The 17,084-nt window shown below is 44.0% G+C and overlaps 1 protein-coding gene across 1 annotated transcript in view; it reads right to left on the bottom strand.

The window, feature by feature from the left end:
* The window catches only part of slc5a8l (solute carrier family 5 member 8, like), a 73,545-nt gene that overhangs the window by 11,631 nt on the left and 44,830 nt on the right, over positions 1-17,084 (bottom strand). The window contains exons 7-11 of the mRNA XM_072251943.1: positions 14,939-15,068; positions 13,819-13,907; positions 13,619-13,728; positions 2,330-2,397; positions 394-480 (exon numbers count right to left, since the gene is read on the bottom strand). Coding sequence (XP_072108044.1) covers positions 394-480; positions 2,330-2,397; positions 13,619-13,728; positions 13,819-13,907; positions 14,939-15,068 — 484 coding nt within the window. The remainder of the gene's footprint in view (positions 1-393; positions 481-2,329; positions 2,398-13,618; positions 13,729-13,818; positions 13,908-14,938; positions 15,069-17,084) is intronic.

Below are 17,084 nucleotides of genomic sequence, written 5' to 3'. Positions count from 1 at the left end.
TTATGAGCAAAACATTCTGGCCTGTGTTGTATGAGATGCTTAGAAGAATGCAGCCATCACTTCCCCTCAGGATAGTTCTCCCAGAACAGCCAGCTTTCTGCCCTGCCTCCTTCCACTCTTCTGGTATTTTACTGTCATTCTCCTCCCTCTAATACTGAAGGCCAGCAGGTATGACAAGCAAGCACTATTGTGGACGTGCGTGAGCCCAAGTGAAAGGAGCATACTTTCAAGTCTTTTGAAGGTCCAACGCCATTGGCCAGATCATTTTGCTGAAATGCCACAACATTATCCTAAAAGCAAATGCTTCACACAGAGTTAAAGTGAATTGATACTGGGAAGAAGGGGCACCTTGGAACTGATGTGGTACTTACTTGGAACCTATGAGATACTTACAGTCGAATTGGCCCAGGGGAATATCATGCCTAACAAAAAGAATCCAAGCAGTGGACCTCCAATAATCCCAAAGATAGTGAGGGCTGCCTGCAAAATAGGAAAAGGTGTAGAGACGATTCATTAGTGTGATTCATGTTGTAGGGGTCCATAGACCCCTCTGTTAATGGTAGGGGGTCTATGGCTTAAAACAGGTAGGAAACCCTCCTGCCTCAAAGAACCTAGTGAACAGATCCTGAGAGAAGATTCTTCTGCCTCTTTCCCAAAACTGAGAACTGTCTGTGGACAAATAACATCACCAAATACTGTAAATATTTCTATTTAGCTTTATTGTGAATGACAAATGCAGGGGCAGCCAGGAGTCAGAGAATTTTCAGGAAACTCCCAAATGATGGTTAACCAAACTTCATCCTCCTGGATTGTAATGAAATAATCCAGGATACTTGATGTTCTCCTAATTTCTTTATGGAAAGGAGAATGGGTTTTTAAAATACCTCTTTGGCTATTTCCTTTCACAAGTAGAGAAGTAGATGGGAATAAACCACAGGCTCCAGGCAGGTGTGATAAAATGTCACAGTTCCATATAGGATCTCACCTATTACCTGCTGGATCATTGTGTGCTGATATACCTAAGTTCTATCTGAAACTTATCTTTAATGTTATCCCATTGTTCAGTACAGTTTCACCTGCCAATCTTTGGCTCCGCTTTGGTTTGACCAGGTCCTATCTCATCCCATTGAAGTTTGCTCTCTTCCAATGAGAAAGTTATACTTTGGCCTGCTTCTGGTTATTCCCCTTCCCCATTACTAATTTAAACCTCACGCATTGTCAGCTCAAAGCTGTCGATCAAACAAGGATTGTGTCCGTCCTAAAGGTTCCAAACATTTGGTGCTTGAACCAACCAGCAAAACCTTACTCGTTACAGTTTTGCAACATTATGACCACTTGCATTAAAGTGGACTTTACTTCTGTGTTCTAATTGTGTTTGCTTGTAAAAATTGTGTATGATTAGTGTTTAATTTGTATTTTTCTTCTGAATGCTTCTGATACGATGTTAAGTGCCCACGATGCTGCTGCAAGTATGTTTTCATTGCACCTGTGCAGATGACAATAAACTTGACTTTGACTTTGGTACCTCCATCCACTTACCATCCCAAATCTGCGGCTGTCGGAAAACTATCCTGAAGTTATGATGCAGGATGCCCTCACCCTTCCCAATGCTCACAGTACCTCAGTTATGCCTCAGGTTCAGACACTGATATCTAGAGAAACCTCCTACCCCATGAGGATCCAGAACAGATGGGATGGAAGCTTCCTAACTGCCACGTTGAAAGCTATTGGTTCCCTGTGCTTTTTTAATAGTGTCATTGGTACAGGTGCTGGCTCACAGCTCCAGTGAACCAGGCACAATCTTGTCCTCCAGTGCTGTCAGTGACCTTGTGGGGTCCCTTTGAGTTCTCCGATTTCCTCTAATGTCCCAAAGGGTTGGTAGGTTAATTAGCTGCTATAAGTAGTTCCTAGTTCCTAGAGGTAGAATCTGGGTGGGGTGGGGGGTGGGTTGATAGGAAAGTGGGGAGGAAAAATTGAGATTAAGGTTGATTTGTAAATATACTGTCAGTGGACAGTTGGTGATTGGTACCAACTCCCTGGGTTGAAGGGTCCTTTTCTGATGGATTACAGTTAATAATTTCATTCCCAGAAGTATAGGAATGGGTAGAATGAGTAATGGAAAAAGCAAATTGATGCAGTAGAGATTGTGGTAACCGAGGTATATTGTTCATGGGCCGAGAGATTGTTTGTCCTCAGCCTGACACTGATATTGCATGCCTGAATGGAAAGAGTGGACTGCTCACCAGATCCAACAATGCTCATGATACTGAGCACCACATTTCATCAAGTGGGAAAGCATGAAACCCTTTGTAATGTAGGTGAATCCTACCTGGAGCACACTTCCCATCAAGGAAGATAAGGCAGCCATTCCAATGCAGATGAGTCCAAACATGAGACCTATAGAAGCACATAAACAACTAGTATAGAGTGTATCACATGGTAAAATCCAGTCTATCCAGGCTCATTTGTTCTTCACCACCCCCCCCCCACTTCCCATTGTACCACCGGGTGCAAGGACAGCTTCTATCCTGCGGAACAATCTCCTAGTCCTGACCTCGCAATCTACCTTGTCAAGGGCTTGCACCTCACTGCTCTACGTCTGTAACAGGAAGACTTTATTTTACATGGTTATTGTTTTCTCTTGAACTATGTCAATGCACTGGTGTAATGAAAGGATGTGTATGGATGTTACGGAAAACAAAGTTTTTTATTGTAGTTAGGTACATGTGACACTAATAAACTAATTTACCAATCAATTAATGCTCTTGGGAAAACAGGTGGCTCACAGCCCACTGTTTAGGATCATTGAATCAAAGGTAACAGACGTGGATTTTGAATTGGATGACTCCACTTCAATATCCTTGTGGGCAGATTTACTAGAGCTGTTGGGAGTGGTTTAAACTAATATGGCAGGGGGATAGGAACCAGGATGATAGAGCTGAAGATGAGCCAGCAGGTTTGCAAGTTGATGATGGGTGTAACATGAAAGTAAGGAAGGACAAGCCAATGATTGGGTACAAAAGCAGACAGAGCAAAGAGTTAAATTTTACCACAGAGGCAAAATTCAAAAGGACGAAAAATGCTGAACTGAAGGTGCTGTATTTAGATGCATGTAGCATTCAGAATAAGGTGGATGAACTCGTGGTACAATTAGAGATTGGTCAGTATGATATTGTAGGCATCACTGAGTCATGGCTGAAAGAAGGCCATAGTTGGGAGCTTCACATCAAAGCATATACTTTGTATCAAAAGAACAGGCAAAGAGGCATAGGTGGTGGTTTGGCTGTGCTGGTAAGAGATGGAATTGTATCTTTATAAAGAGGTGACATAGGGTCAGAGAATGTTGCAACTTTGTGGGTGGAGTTCAGAAACAGCAAGGGTAAAAAAACATCATGGGAATCATATATAGGCCAAATATTAGCCAAGATGTAGAGTTGAGATTGCAAAGGGAGCTGGAACAGGCATGTAATAAGAGTAATGACACAATTGTAATGGGAGACTTCAATATGCTAGGGGATTGAGAAAATCAGGTTGGTGTTGGATTGCAAGGGAGGGAATTTGTTGAATGCCTATGAGATGGCTTTTTAGAGCAGTTTGTGCTTCAGCCTACTCAGGGAAAGGCTTTCTTAGATTGGGTGCTTTGTAATTACCCAGATCTTATGAGGGAGATTAATGTAAAGGAACCCTTAGGAGACTGTAATCATAATATGATTGAATTCATACTCCAGTTTGATTGTGAGAAGCATAAGTCACATGTATCAGTATCGCAATGGGATGAAGAGAATTACAGAGGCATGAAAGAGGAACTTGGCCAGGTGGATTGGATGAGGATACTGGCAGGGATGACAGCAGAGCAGAGATAGCTAAAGTTTCTGGGAATAGTTCACAAAGCACAAGATAGATATGTGCCCCAGAAGAAGTTCTGACATGGCAGGGGTAGGCAGCCGTGGCTGACAAGGGAAATTAGGGACTGCATAAAAGCCAAGGAAAGGGCATATAAGGTAGCAAAAGTGAATGGGAAGTTGAATGATTGGGGAGCTTTTAAAATCCAACAAAAGGAAACTTAAAGAGCTATAAGAAGGGAAAAGATGAAATATGAGGGCAAACTACCCAATAATATAGAGCAGGATACCAAAAGTTTTTTTTCAGTTATATAAAGAGTAAAGCGGCAGTGAGAGTTGATATAGGACAACTGGAAAATGATGCTTGTGAGGTAGTAATGGGGACAAAGAAATGGCAGGTGAACTTAATGGGTACTTTGTGTCTGTCTTCACGGTGGAGGACACTAGCAGTGTGCCAGAGGTCCGTGAGTGTCAGGGACAGGAGTGAATGCCATTGCTATTACAAAGGAAAAAGCACTAGGTAAACTCAAAGGTATTAAAGTGGATAAATCACCTGGGCCAGATGGACTACATCCCCCAGTCCTGAGAGAGGTTGCTGAAGATGTAACAGATGCATTGGTTATGATCTTTCAATAATCACTGGATTCTGGCATAGTCTCAGAGGACTGGAAGATTGCAAATGTCACTCCAGTCTTTAAGAAGAGAGGTGGCAAAAAAAGGCCTGTTAGTCTAACAGTGGTTGGGAAAGTGTTGGAGTCTATTATTAAGGATGAGGTTTCCGGGCACTTGGAGACAAATGATAAAATAAGTCAAAGTCAGCATGGTTTCTGTAAAGGGAAATCTTGCCTGACAAATCTGTTGGAGTTCTTTGAGGAAGTATGGTGTTACAGTAAAGATATTAGCATTGATAGAGGAATGGCTGACAGACAAGAGTCAGTGAGTGGGAATAAAGGAGGCCTTTTCTAGTTGGCTGCCAGTGACTAGTGGTGTTCTCAGAGGTCAGTATTGAGACCAATACTTTTCACATTGTTTGTCAATGATTTGGATAATGGAATTGATGACTTTGTGGCAAAGTTTGTGGATGATATGAAGATAGGTGGAGTGGTAGGTAGTGCTGAGGAAACAATGTGATTGCAGTAGGGCTTAGACAAGTTGAAAGAACGGGCACAAAAGTGGCAGAGGGAATACAGTGTTGGGAAATGTATGACAATGCATTTTGGTAAAAGGAACAATCGTGCAGAGCTCTTGGCAGCTTTAGGACTGTACGCACTGGAATTTAGAAGAATGTATGAGGATCTCATTGAAACCTACCGAATGTTGAAAGGACTAGATAGAGTGGATGTTGAGAGGATGTTTCCTGTGGTGAGGGTATCCAGAATTAGAGAGCACAGCCTCAAAATTGAGGGGAGACCTTTTAGAACGGAGATAAGGAGGAGTTTTTTTAGCCAGAGAGTAGTCAATCTGTGGAATGCTCTGCCACAGACTGCAGTGGAGGCCAATCCGTGGGTATATTTAAGGCAGAAGTTGATCATTTCCTGATCGGTCAGGGCATCAAGGGATATGGCGAGAAGGCAGGTGTATGGAATTGAGTGGGATCTGGGATCAGCCACGATGAAATGGTGGAGCAGACTCAATGGGCTGAATGGCTTAATTCTGCTCCTATGTCTTATGGTCTTATGTAGAGGTTGATATAGAAGGGACCTTTAAGACACTTTCAGATATGCAGATGGCTGTGTAAGGGGTTTCTTCTTTTAGGTTACTGCATAGTCTAATTAAAATGGCTTCTTTATTATGTTATAATTGAAATGGCTTTTTCGTTATGTTAACTGCTGAAAAAGTCCTTCCGCTAGCAGTTTGTTTGGATCACGTTACTGATAAGAGGATGTTACGAACCAATTGGATAGTTGTTATGCTTTCTGTGTGTCTGTAAGATATTGTGATGCGTGGATATTTGGGGAGAAAGCGGGAGAGAGAGACAGAGGATGGACCAGGTGCTGTGAGTCCGCTAACGGGGTCGGACCCCAAGCAAGAGTCCGAGGTCCAGGGTGTTCAGCGAGGAGAGGAGACGGAGACGTACACGGAGCGTCTGGTTGACCACCATTTTTGGTCCCAGGCGGCAGGTCGAGGTGGTCCGAAGGGATCGCAGGGCGAAGAAGGAGGGTCCTGAGCTCCAATTGTTTGTGCACGGAAAGATTGAACTTTGATAAGTGTGGCGCCTTTTACTTTCCTCTTATATTTTATTCTGTATTAGTTATATAGTTCCAGAAATATCTATAAACTGTACTTCACTTAATTGTATCTTGTGTATTGTCTGTTATTTGGGTGGGGTGGGGTACATCACACAGCATCCACACAAACTAATTACCCAGTTTGTCGGAGCCGAGGGCTGTTTCCCTAGACGGCAGCGAGGCGAGCGACCCTGAGGCTGGCCAGGGGGACTACGTTTGGGGGCTTGTCCGGGATTGGATCTGTACGCTGTGTGAATTGGATCTGTACGCTGTGTGGTTGCCCTGTTTAAATCAGTAATGTGTGTCTCTGTGGGTTGTTTGCTGGTTATTGCTGCATGCGTGGTGGGTGAGGTCTTTGTTCGAGTTCAGACTAGCATTGACGAGTTGGTGGTGAGACTCGCAGCTGTCCATGCTGTTGAGGGAGAGAGGAAAGAGTGGTCTGATTTGGAGGTAGTGTCTGCGAATAAATGTTCTAGCTCTGGCAGGAACCGCCTGGCGTTTGGGATAGTATCCACCCCAAGAGGGGCGGAGGCAGGTGAGACATGGGCGGAGCGGATCTCTCAGTTGTTAGATGAGTGGCAGTGCTCAGTTGAGGGAGAGTGACCGGGATTGGTTGAAAGTTTGAGTAGGCGGGCTGGTGACGGTGTTAGAGCTGCCAGTTTCAATTACACCGTAGTGATGGCTGTCAGTTATTTGAAAGAGGGGGTAAAGTTTTCAGTGTGTCTTCTCTGGCTAAGAAGGTGGCTAAATTGCTTGCAGTGCCAGGGGGATCATTTCAGGGGATCAACCCCTCCTTCAGTTGTTCAGCTGATTAGACAGGTGTCGGGAAACTTAGTGGAGGCCCAGTGGGGGAACAGCTTGGGGTCTCTGGGGAACGTACCAATGAACTTCCGAAAGCCAAAGACCCTATTCCTGAAGGCTTAGAGGGACCACGCCCCAGGGTGTTGTTACGGATAGAGGGAAGCAATGTTAAAGCCATCCTCGACCCTGGGGCGCAGGTCAAGTTGTTGTACAGTTCATTTTACAACCGGTGTCTGAAGCATTTACCCTTGACAACCTCAAGATTTTGGGTATCAGTGCCAGTAATTATCCAGAAGACGATGATTGGTTAATGACCCTGGAGTTCATGGGGGCATTGTCTGGGCACCCAGCGTGTCGAGCTGCTTCTGAGGACGTTTGTAGCAGCCTTGAGCCGGTACCGAATTTAATGAGACCCAGCGGTGGTACACCTTGGGGAAAGTAGTTGAGGGTGAGACCCTCTTAGTAGACGCTCCGAACTACCACGAGGGAGGGGAGTTGACCGCTGAAGACATCTCAGTGAGAGAGAGGTCACAGCAACTGGACCCTGATGCCATGGAAGATGGAGGCAGCGTGAGTGTGGATTATGCGACATAGTTTAATGTGCTGGATCTGAGGAGTGGATGTTGCCAGATCCAGAGGAGTGCGGCTGATGAATAGAAAATGGCCGTTATTAGTTCCCTATGATTCTTCCGATCTGAAAAGAAGCCCAAGGGCATATCCGGAGCCCCTGCAACCTTCCCGCGGGGCATGAGGAAGACCATGGGGGAAGTGAGGGTGTGTGGAATTTTTGGCTGGAGGAGTTTGGTGCAACGGGAGAAAAATGATCCGACATACCAGTTGAACTTCCTGGTGTTGGAACAGACGATGGTGGACCTGAGGATGGAAACCCAGGTTGTCAATCGGAATGAGACACAGGGGAGGGAGGGGATTTGCACCGCTGAACTGAATGCACAGAAATGCCGGCCGGAGACTGAGTGCCGCTCTTGCGGGACAACCATTGCAGACTTGGAATTCACACTCGTCAACATGGAGAAGGACAAACGGAAACTGCAGTCATGTACTGATGAATTAACCCAGAAAAGAATGGAAGACTTATCAGCTGGGGAAGACCAAGGAAGTGTTCTGACTAAGGCCAACAGAAAACCGGGAGCCCAGGGAGGGGAGTTTGACTACACTCCCAAGGAGGTGAGGCAATGGAGGACAGATCTCAGAAAAGGGAGGCCGACGCTTGAAAGGAACCTGAAGATGACTATCGTGAGTTTTAATGAACTGGAAAAACTGAAAGTTGACCTGGAAGAAGCTGGTGGGGTAACTGTGTCCCAGATTGAGATGGCCAAGAAGCGTGAGTCAGAACTGCTGAGGCTGTGGCGAGAGTTGAAGGAGTCCCCAAAGAAGATGATGTCTCAACTGCAGGAGGATGAAGGGGTAGCCCCGGCTAAATGCTTCAGTTTGAAGAAACTCAAACAGCAGCTACCAAGCGAGGGAGTGAGGAAGAATACGGATTTGAAGGATGATGTGCTGGGCATGTGGTACATGCTGCCTTTCGCTAACTTCCCTGTGATTGAGGAAGAGACCTTTGGCCCTTCTCCCACTGAGTCAGGTGTAGTGGGGAGGGCTATCTGTCGGCAGCCTGAGTTGCGGCAGGACCAGGAAGGAAAAGAAGCGGGGCCCTGGACACGGGTCAAGGGGTTCTGAGTTGTAGTGGTGGCATGAGTGAGAGAGGAGTTGGCAACCAGGCCCGAGGTATCCCTAGTAGTGTCTGAGCCTTTAGGGTTTAGGTGAGGCGGTACGGAGGTCTCGGAGGATTAGGAAACTCCCAGATAGGTTGGCCTATGTAGCGCCTGTGGACCAGCGGAAGGTCCACTGTTTGGGGAGCAATGTCACTGTATGTATTTGGATGGGTATTTGTGTTTGTAGGACTGGTTGGCGAGTTATTTAGAAGTCATGAGGACATGACTTTATTTGGTGGGGGGAGAGTGTAAGGGGTTTCTTCTTTTAGGTTACTGCGTAGTCTAATTAAAATAGTTTCTTTGTTATGTTATAATTGAAATGGCTTCTTTGTTATGTTAACTGCTGAAAAAGTCCTCCCGCTAGCAGTTTGTTTGGTTCATGTTACTGATAAGAGGATGTTACGAACCAATTGGGATAGTTGTTATGTTTTCTGTGCGTCTGTAAGTTAGTGTGATGCGTGGGGTTTTGGGGAGAAGGTGGGAGAGAGAGACAGAGGATGGACAAGGTACTGAGAGTCTGCTAATGGGGTCGGACCCCGAGCAGGAGTCCGAGGTCCAGGGTGTTCGGCGAGGAGAGGAGACGGAGACAGACTCGGGTGGAGCGTCTGGTTGACCACCATTGTTGGTCCCAGGCGGCAGGTCGAGGAGGTCCGAGGGGTCGCGGGGCAAAGAAGGAGGGGCCTGAGCTCCAACTGTTTGCGCATGAAGAGATTGAACTTTGATAAGTGTGGCTCCTTTTATTTTCCTCTTATGTTTTATTCTCTATTAATGATATAATTCCAGAAATATCTATAAACTGTAAATCATTTAATCGTATCTGGTGTACTGTCTGTTATCTGGGCGGGGTGGGGTACATCACACAGCATCCACACAAACTAATTACTCAGTTTGGTGAGGCCGAAGGTTGATTGCCTGGACGACAGTGAGCCGAGCAACCCTAAGACTGGCCGGGGGGGCTACAGATGTAAGAAAAATGGAGGGTTATGGGCTATACAAGAGAGAATGGTTAGAGTGATCAAGGAGTAAGTTTATATTAGTTAGCACAACATTGCTGATTAAATGGTTGGTACTGTGTTGTGCTGTCTATGTTCTAAAACTTAAGGCAGCATCTCCCAATAAAAGTAGAGTAGGTTCTACAGAAAAGTCTCTCTCTCTCTCTCCGTCTTATCTTACAGCAGTTGGCACCCAGCTTAGTGGTGCATTACCATCACCTTCTGCTCCGGAGTGTGCAATAGACTTACATTTTAAATCACACACCCACACATACCCTTACCTACACCTTATCCTCCCATCTCTGGCCATCCTAGTACTCTATTCCTGTTTATCTGCCATATCCTATAAAAAAAAAACCCCTGTACCCCTTAAGAAAGCTAAAAATACCCAACCTGTGCTCCCTCGCCCATGCCCAGCCTACAGAAAAGTGTGTCTCATAGCAAATAGTCATGCACAAGTGTGTGCTGAAAATCAGCCTCTATCACTTATGTGATCACTCGGCTTGACTGGCAATTGAAATAGCCAATCATATATATATATATATATATATATATATATATATATCTCTCTCTCTCTCTCTCTCTCTCTCTCTCTCTCTCTCTCTCTCTCTCTCTCTCTCTCTCTCTCTCTCTCTCTCTCTCTCTCTCTCTCTCTCTCTCTCTCTCTCTCTCTCTCTCTCTCTCATTACCATTGGCACCATATGCACCCTTTCCAAATAGGGACAAATAATTGAATGGTTTAAGATGATGCAAGTACAAACTAAATAAGCAATCAGTATTAATTAACACTATTTCTGAGTCTTGAGTCCTTGCAGGGTCACTCTTAATTAATCAAGTGTGATCAATAGGTGAGTTAAGGAAGAAAGAAAGCACAAATCTACATTTAGAAAATCCTAATGTCTTCCATGGCTGATTAACTTATTGAAAATGGAGTCACTGTCATCACATTGGAATACTGCTTGCAATGGTTACGTTGTAGGTTTGCAGATGACACAAAACTTTGTGATAGAGGGAGTAAGGAAGTCTGTCTCAGGTCACAGATCAGTTGGAAATGTGGATCTGAAATGTTGGGTGGCGTTCAATCAGGACAAGTATGACCTGCTGCACTTCGGGAGGTCAAGTGCATGGCCAAAGTACCGTAAACGCGCTGACATTGAGAAAGCAAATGTGCTGGATCTTTTGAAAAACATTAGGATAGGTAAGCTCCCAGGGTGAGAGGGGATGACTCCAGGTTACTACTGGAAATGAAGGAAGAGTTCACTGCACCTTTGGTGATGATCTTTGTGCCCTCACTGGCCACAGGAGTATTATCAGAAGATTGGAAAGTGGAAATATTATTCCCTTATTCAAAAAGGAAGTAAGGATAATCCTGGGAATTATAGACCAATGAGTTTATGTCAGTGGTGGGCAAACTACTAGAGAGGGTTCTTAGAGACGAGATTTACAAGCATTTGGGGAGGCATTTGCTGATTAGGATTAGTTAGCATAGCTTTATGAGGAGTAGGCTTACCTTTTGAGCCTGCTTAAATTTTTCAAGGAATTGACAAAACAAATTTATTAAGGCAGAGCAGTGGAAGTGGTGTTTTTGGAGTTTAGTAAAGCTTTTGACAAGGGCTCATTCAGAGGGTCAGGACACATGGGATCCAGTGTAACTTGGCTGTGCGGCTGGCCCACAAAAGGCAGTGTGTGGTTGGAGATGCAGGGTATTCTGCTTGGAACTTGGTAACCAATGGAATCCCACAGGGATCTGCTCTGGGACTTGGAGTACTGTGTTCAGTTCTGGTCACCCCATTATAAGAAGGATGTGGAAGCTTTAGAGGGGGTGCGGAGGATATTTACCTGGATGCTGCCTGGTTGAGTGAGCTAGATGCTGAAATACTTCTCTTTGCAGCGAAGGAGCATGAGAGAGGTATATAAGGTGTTCAGAGGCATTGATAGGGTGGACAGCCTGCGCCTACTTCCCAGAGCGAAAATGGCTAATGCAAGGCAGCATAGTTTCAAAGTGATTGGAGGGGAGGTCAGAAGTATGTTTTTTTTTCCCCACACAGAGTGATGGGTGAATGGAATGTGCTGTCTGGGGTGGTGTTTAAGACATTCTTAGAGAGGCTCATGGATGAAAGAAAAATGGGGGGGCTATGCGGAAGGGAACTGTTAGGCTGATCTTGGAGTAGTTTAAAATGTCGGCACTGCATCATGGGCTGAAGGGTCTGTACTGTTCTCTGTTCTATGTTTTTAAATGGCAGGAGCCTTAGAAGCAGTGATGTGCAGATTTAATATTTGATAAGTTCCCATGAATTGCAGTGGGATAATAAGGTCCAACAACCTCAAAATCACAGAGACCAGCCTGGACTGAAATGGTCATAAACACAGTGGGAGAAAAGTTTTGTGCACCATGTTAGGGATTGAAAAAAAACAATCTCATATGATCTGTTCCCAGCCTTATTTCACATAAATGTAATGCATCAACTTGTGATCATTTTCACATAAACGTAACGCAAAAACATTATGGTTAATTGGGCAATTGGTTCAACAGGGCAGCCGCTTATTTAGGGCAACTCTTAAAGAACAAAAACTAATCAGGAAAATAGCTGGGATTCCCTTTGGTTATTTAGGACTCTATGCCACTTAATTGGGGCAGACATCTTTTGCCAAACAGTTTCTGACCAGTGTCAGTTGTGTGCACTTGTGTGGCCATTAGATACCACATTGTGCTTTGTGCGAACAGTTTTTAAATAGCATCAGCTGTGGGCATTTGTCTTCAAAATGCAGTGATTTTTCTCATTGATAGTTGGTGAGAAGTAAGCAGTAAGATAACTCAGAACTGTTTTGCTCACTGCGGTTTCAAGCATTCAGGCTTGGAGAACCAAGAACAGCTTGGAGTGAAAATGAAATGATTTCACTAGTTCTACAAGTTAGGAACTACAAAGAATTCGAAGGTATTGGCAATCTTGAATGTTACAATGAAAATAAAGATTTGGGGTATGCAATCGTCGAAAGCATTTTATGAGGGCAGTCCATTAGGCATCTACACAGTTTTATACTAGTGTTCTAATTTGTTCTGTATTTAATTTAAATATGTAATTCAAATTCAACATGTCTTGTTTATACTTTAACTATTTCCATGAAAATTCAGCCAATTGGGGCAGTCACTTAATTGTGCCAAAACGTACTGGTCCCAACATGTCCTAATTACTGGAATCCAGTGTACTTATAACAGCACAGATGGAGGCTATTCAGCCCATTGGAACTATGCCAGCTCCCAACAGAGTAACACCATCAGTCCCATTCCCCCTCTCCTTGTTTCCTTGCAACTGAATTTCTGAACTGGGGCCACTGGAGCTGCAGTCTGCAGTTTTCCTTGTGCAGGGGGGAGGGGAGGATGCAGTGTCAACAGTGCCATATTTTGAATGCAAAGTAACTTTAATTTTGCTCTTTTGGGTGGCTGGACAAAATGTGATGGAAAAGCAAAGATATTATCACCCATATCCTGGACAACTTGTAATACTTAGTCATCCTCACCGTTAAGCAGGTTATCTGGTTAATTATACATTGCTGTGCATACATCATCTGCTCTGTTTCCTATATGACAGCAGTGTCTAAATTCATAAAATTATACAGAGTGGAAACAAACTCTTTGGCCCAACAAAACCACTCCATCAATCAAGCATCAAAACCATGCTGCTTTCCACACATTACCATCACCTCATTTGCATTCTATTTCTCATCTATGCACCAGGGATAACTTACAGTGGCCAATTAACCTACAGACCGGCCTGGCTTTGGGATGTGGGAGGAAACTGGAGCACCCGGAGGAAACCTCACAGGGAGAACATGCAAACCCCAACAGGGTAGATCACATCAAAAGCAAAGAGTGCAATTATGATAATTGGGAAATAATCCAATGATGAGTTTATGAGTAACCTTCTTAAAATAGAGGGAGGTAGATGTTTTTGGTTAAGAAAATTGACAAGTGTTTATTTTTCACATTTCACACTGTATATTAACATCACTAATATCTCACTTACTGACTCCTTTTGTGATCCAAGCCATTTTCTTCTCTGAAAAGTTGAGATGAGGCTTGAGGACATCCTCCATTGTGACAGCTGCCAGTGCATTGATGCTGGAGGAGACTGTACTGGATTGGTCAATGGGGAGGAATCAATGTGTTATTACGGGAGAAGTCAGGACATTGAAATTGAATACTGTTTGACGGAGAGAGGCGTACCTCAAAGTCCCACTGTATGCAGCTGCAACAAAGAGTCCAGGCACACCCGGATAATCTCCCAGGAAATCCATTACCAGATACGGAAGCAACTAAAACAGGAGAACATATCACAATTGGAAAAATGCATCTTCAGGAAGCTCTGCTTGTCCTTGCTGGAACTAATATCATGGGAGATATTGTCTACCCTGTTTGAGGGAAAAACTTTTTCACCCAGAGAGTTGTGGATATATGGAATGCTCTGCCCCAGAAGGCTGTGGAGGCCAAGTCTCTGGATGCTTTCAAGAAAGAGATGGATAGAGCTCTTAAAGATAGTGGAATCAAAGGTTATGGGGATAGGGCAGGAACTGGATACTGATTGTGGATGATCAGCCATGATCGCAGTGAATGGCGGTGCTGGCTTGTAGGGCCAAATGGCCTACTCCTGCTCCTATTGTCTATTGTCTACATAGAATTCCATTGTCTCTGAAACTTCCTTGGCTCACATGTACTTTCTAGATTGGGAAAAGTTGGAGGTGAAGCAGGATGGTGGGGACAAATTTGGGGCAGGGAACAAGCTCTTGCTGGGACAAAGTTTGGTCAACCTATGATTCTTCAAGCGCCATGAAGAAAAACAGATGTGATCCTGGGACCAATTGGGTGTTGGAAGCAAGATTGTTCCACATAGTGGCTGGAGGGAATATGGAATGAGCTGCAAGAGGGGGTGGTAGAGGTGGGTACGACTGCAATGTTTAAATGACATTTAGACAAGAACATGGATAGGAAAGGTTGAGAGGGATATGGGCTAAACTTGGGGAAGTGGCAGACAATGGATTAATGGGCTGAAAGGCCTGTATTCCCTGCTGTATGACTCTAGCACTCAGGTCAGCTGAGGGATTCTGCCGGGATTCTGCCCAGTGAAGGATGGATTTGAACCCAGTCCTGATTTGCATGAAGAAGGTGGATGTTTTGGATTTTAGAAATTAGTCTGTTTCCAATTTTGGCATCTATATTTCTATGGAGGGTGATTGCAAAACAAATTTGTTCCTTCCCACGGTCTTTTTATCTAAGAATTGGTGTAAGTGATTCTGATTTCTCAGGGCAGTGGGGATAAACTGGCTCAGCCTCATTCCTGTGGACTTACCTGGTCGAGTGCTTGGACTTGCTTTGCTGTCAATGGGTCACACTGGTAGTACATAGAATACATAATCAGTCCACTCAGCACTGCACACAAAGCAGTCACCCAAAGGCCAACCATGTTCAGGTAGAGTGACCTGTAAGAATTCAAACAACTTGCCTGAGAAATGAGTGAATTTCTCACAAATGCTGGACATACGAGGGGTGATTGATACGTTCATGGCCTAAGGTAGAAAGAGTCAATTTTAGAAAACCTAGCACATTTATTTTTCAACATAGTCCCCTCCTACATGTACACACTTAGTCCAGTGGTCGTGGAGCATAATACGGATCACTTCTTTGTAGAAGTGGTCCACAGCAGGGAGATGAGTTATTAGCTTCAAACTTTCTGCATTATCATTCAACTGCACGTGCATGTAATGAGAGCGTCTTGGACCTCCAGGTGGTCCACAGCAGGCATGATGTTATCCATGTTCGTGGCCTAAGGTAGAAGGAGATGAGTTACACAGCTCTTGCTACATGCACGTGCAGTTCAACTCCTAGAGTGAAAATGCAAAAAGTTTGAAGTTTCTCTTCATCTCGTTCTTCTTTAGGCCACAAACTTAGCAATCACCCCTGCTGTGGACCACCTTCTGGAGGTCCAAGATGCCGACTTCTACAAAGAAGGGATCCGTATGCTCCACGACCACTGGACTAAGACTGTAAATGTAGGAAAAATAAATGTGCTAGGTTTTCTAAAATTGACTCCTTCTACCCTAGGCCACGAACTTATCAATCATCCATCATATGTTGCTCATTCAGACTTACTGAGGGATTCTGAGAACACCCTGTGCAATTCATATTCAGGCCTGAAGACATCAATTTCTGAACTCAAACTGCCATTTCTCAGAGAAAATCCAGCCTTTCACCTACCTCTCTATCATTCACCTCTTGACGTGTGCACTACAAAAGGGTCATGTATGGAGAAACATTTCTAAACAAGTCCTGTAATGGGAGAAACAAAGACCAGAGCACAGCACAGATGGAGAACTGATGAAAAATTCCCCTTTGCTGATTTACTGCTAGCAAAGGTTCAATCCGAGAATAATTTTAATGTGCTTTATGATCTACAAATTTATTTAGTTGTTTATTAATTTATTGAAATACAGTCCTTCCAGACCTTTGGTTCACACCATCCAGCAACCCTCAATTTAACCCTAGTCCAATCACAAGACAATTTACAATGACTAATTAACCTACCAACTGGTACGTCTTTGAACTGTGGGAGGAAACTGCAGCACCTGGAGGAAACCCACGCAGTCACAGGGAGAATATACAAATTCCTTAGAGACAGGGCGTGAATTAAACCCAGGTTGCTGGTATTGTAAAACGCTGTGTTAACCACAATGTCACCTTACCACCCTCTGTATGGTTGGATCAACTACAATAGTAAACCCTGACCTATCCCCCAACTCCTTATGAAAGTAATACAGAGGAATTCAGTTAATGGGGTGAAATTTCACACATGGTGTTTTGAGGATGGGAATGCTTTTACGGATATATATAGGGGACAGAGATGGTTCAGAGTTGGTGCTGGTGGCCTGTTCTTTTGTGGGGTATGTAGTGATTGTGATTACTATTCATTACTTTTATATCACACTCTGCCTGGATATGTGGATATCTCACATATCCAGTGTTATGTGTTGTGTTCTTATTGCTTTCACAACAGCAACAACAGAACAACACAAACAGCAACAACAACAGAACAACATCAACAGCAACAACAGAACTACAGAAACAGCAACAACAGAACAACACAAACAGCAACAACAACAGAACAACATAAATAGCAACAACAGAACAACAGAAACAGCAACAACAGAACAACACAAACAGCAACAACAGAACAACAAAAACAGTAACAACAACAGAACAACACAAACAGCAGCAACAATAGAACAACACAAACAGCAACAACAACAGAGCAACAGAAACAGTAACAATAACAGACACAAACAGCAACAATTACAGAACAACACAAACAGCAACAACAGAACAACACAAACAGCAACAACAACAGAACAACATAAACAGCAACAACAGAACAACACAATCAGCAACAACAGAACACAAACAGCAACAATAACAGAGCTACACAAACAGCAACAACAGAA

The sequence above is a fragment of the Mobula birostris genome, chromosome 3 (assembly GCF_030028105.1).
Source record: "Mobula birostris isolate sMobBir1 chromosome 3, sMobBir1.hap1, whole genome shotgun sequence".
Lineage (NCBI taxonomy): Eukaryota > Metazoa > Chordata > Chondrichthyes > Myliobatiformes > Myliobatidae > Mobula > Mobula birostris.
The sequence above is the reverse complement of the archived record's forward strand: the minus strand, read 5'-3'. Positions and strand labels throughout refer to the sequence as shown.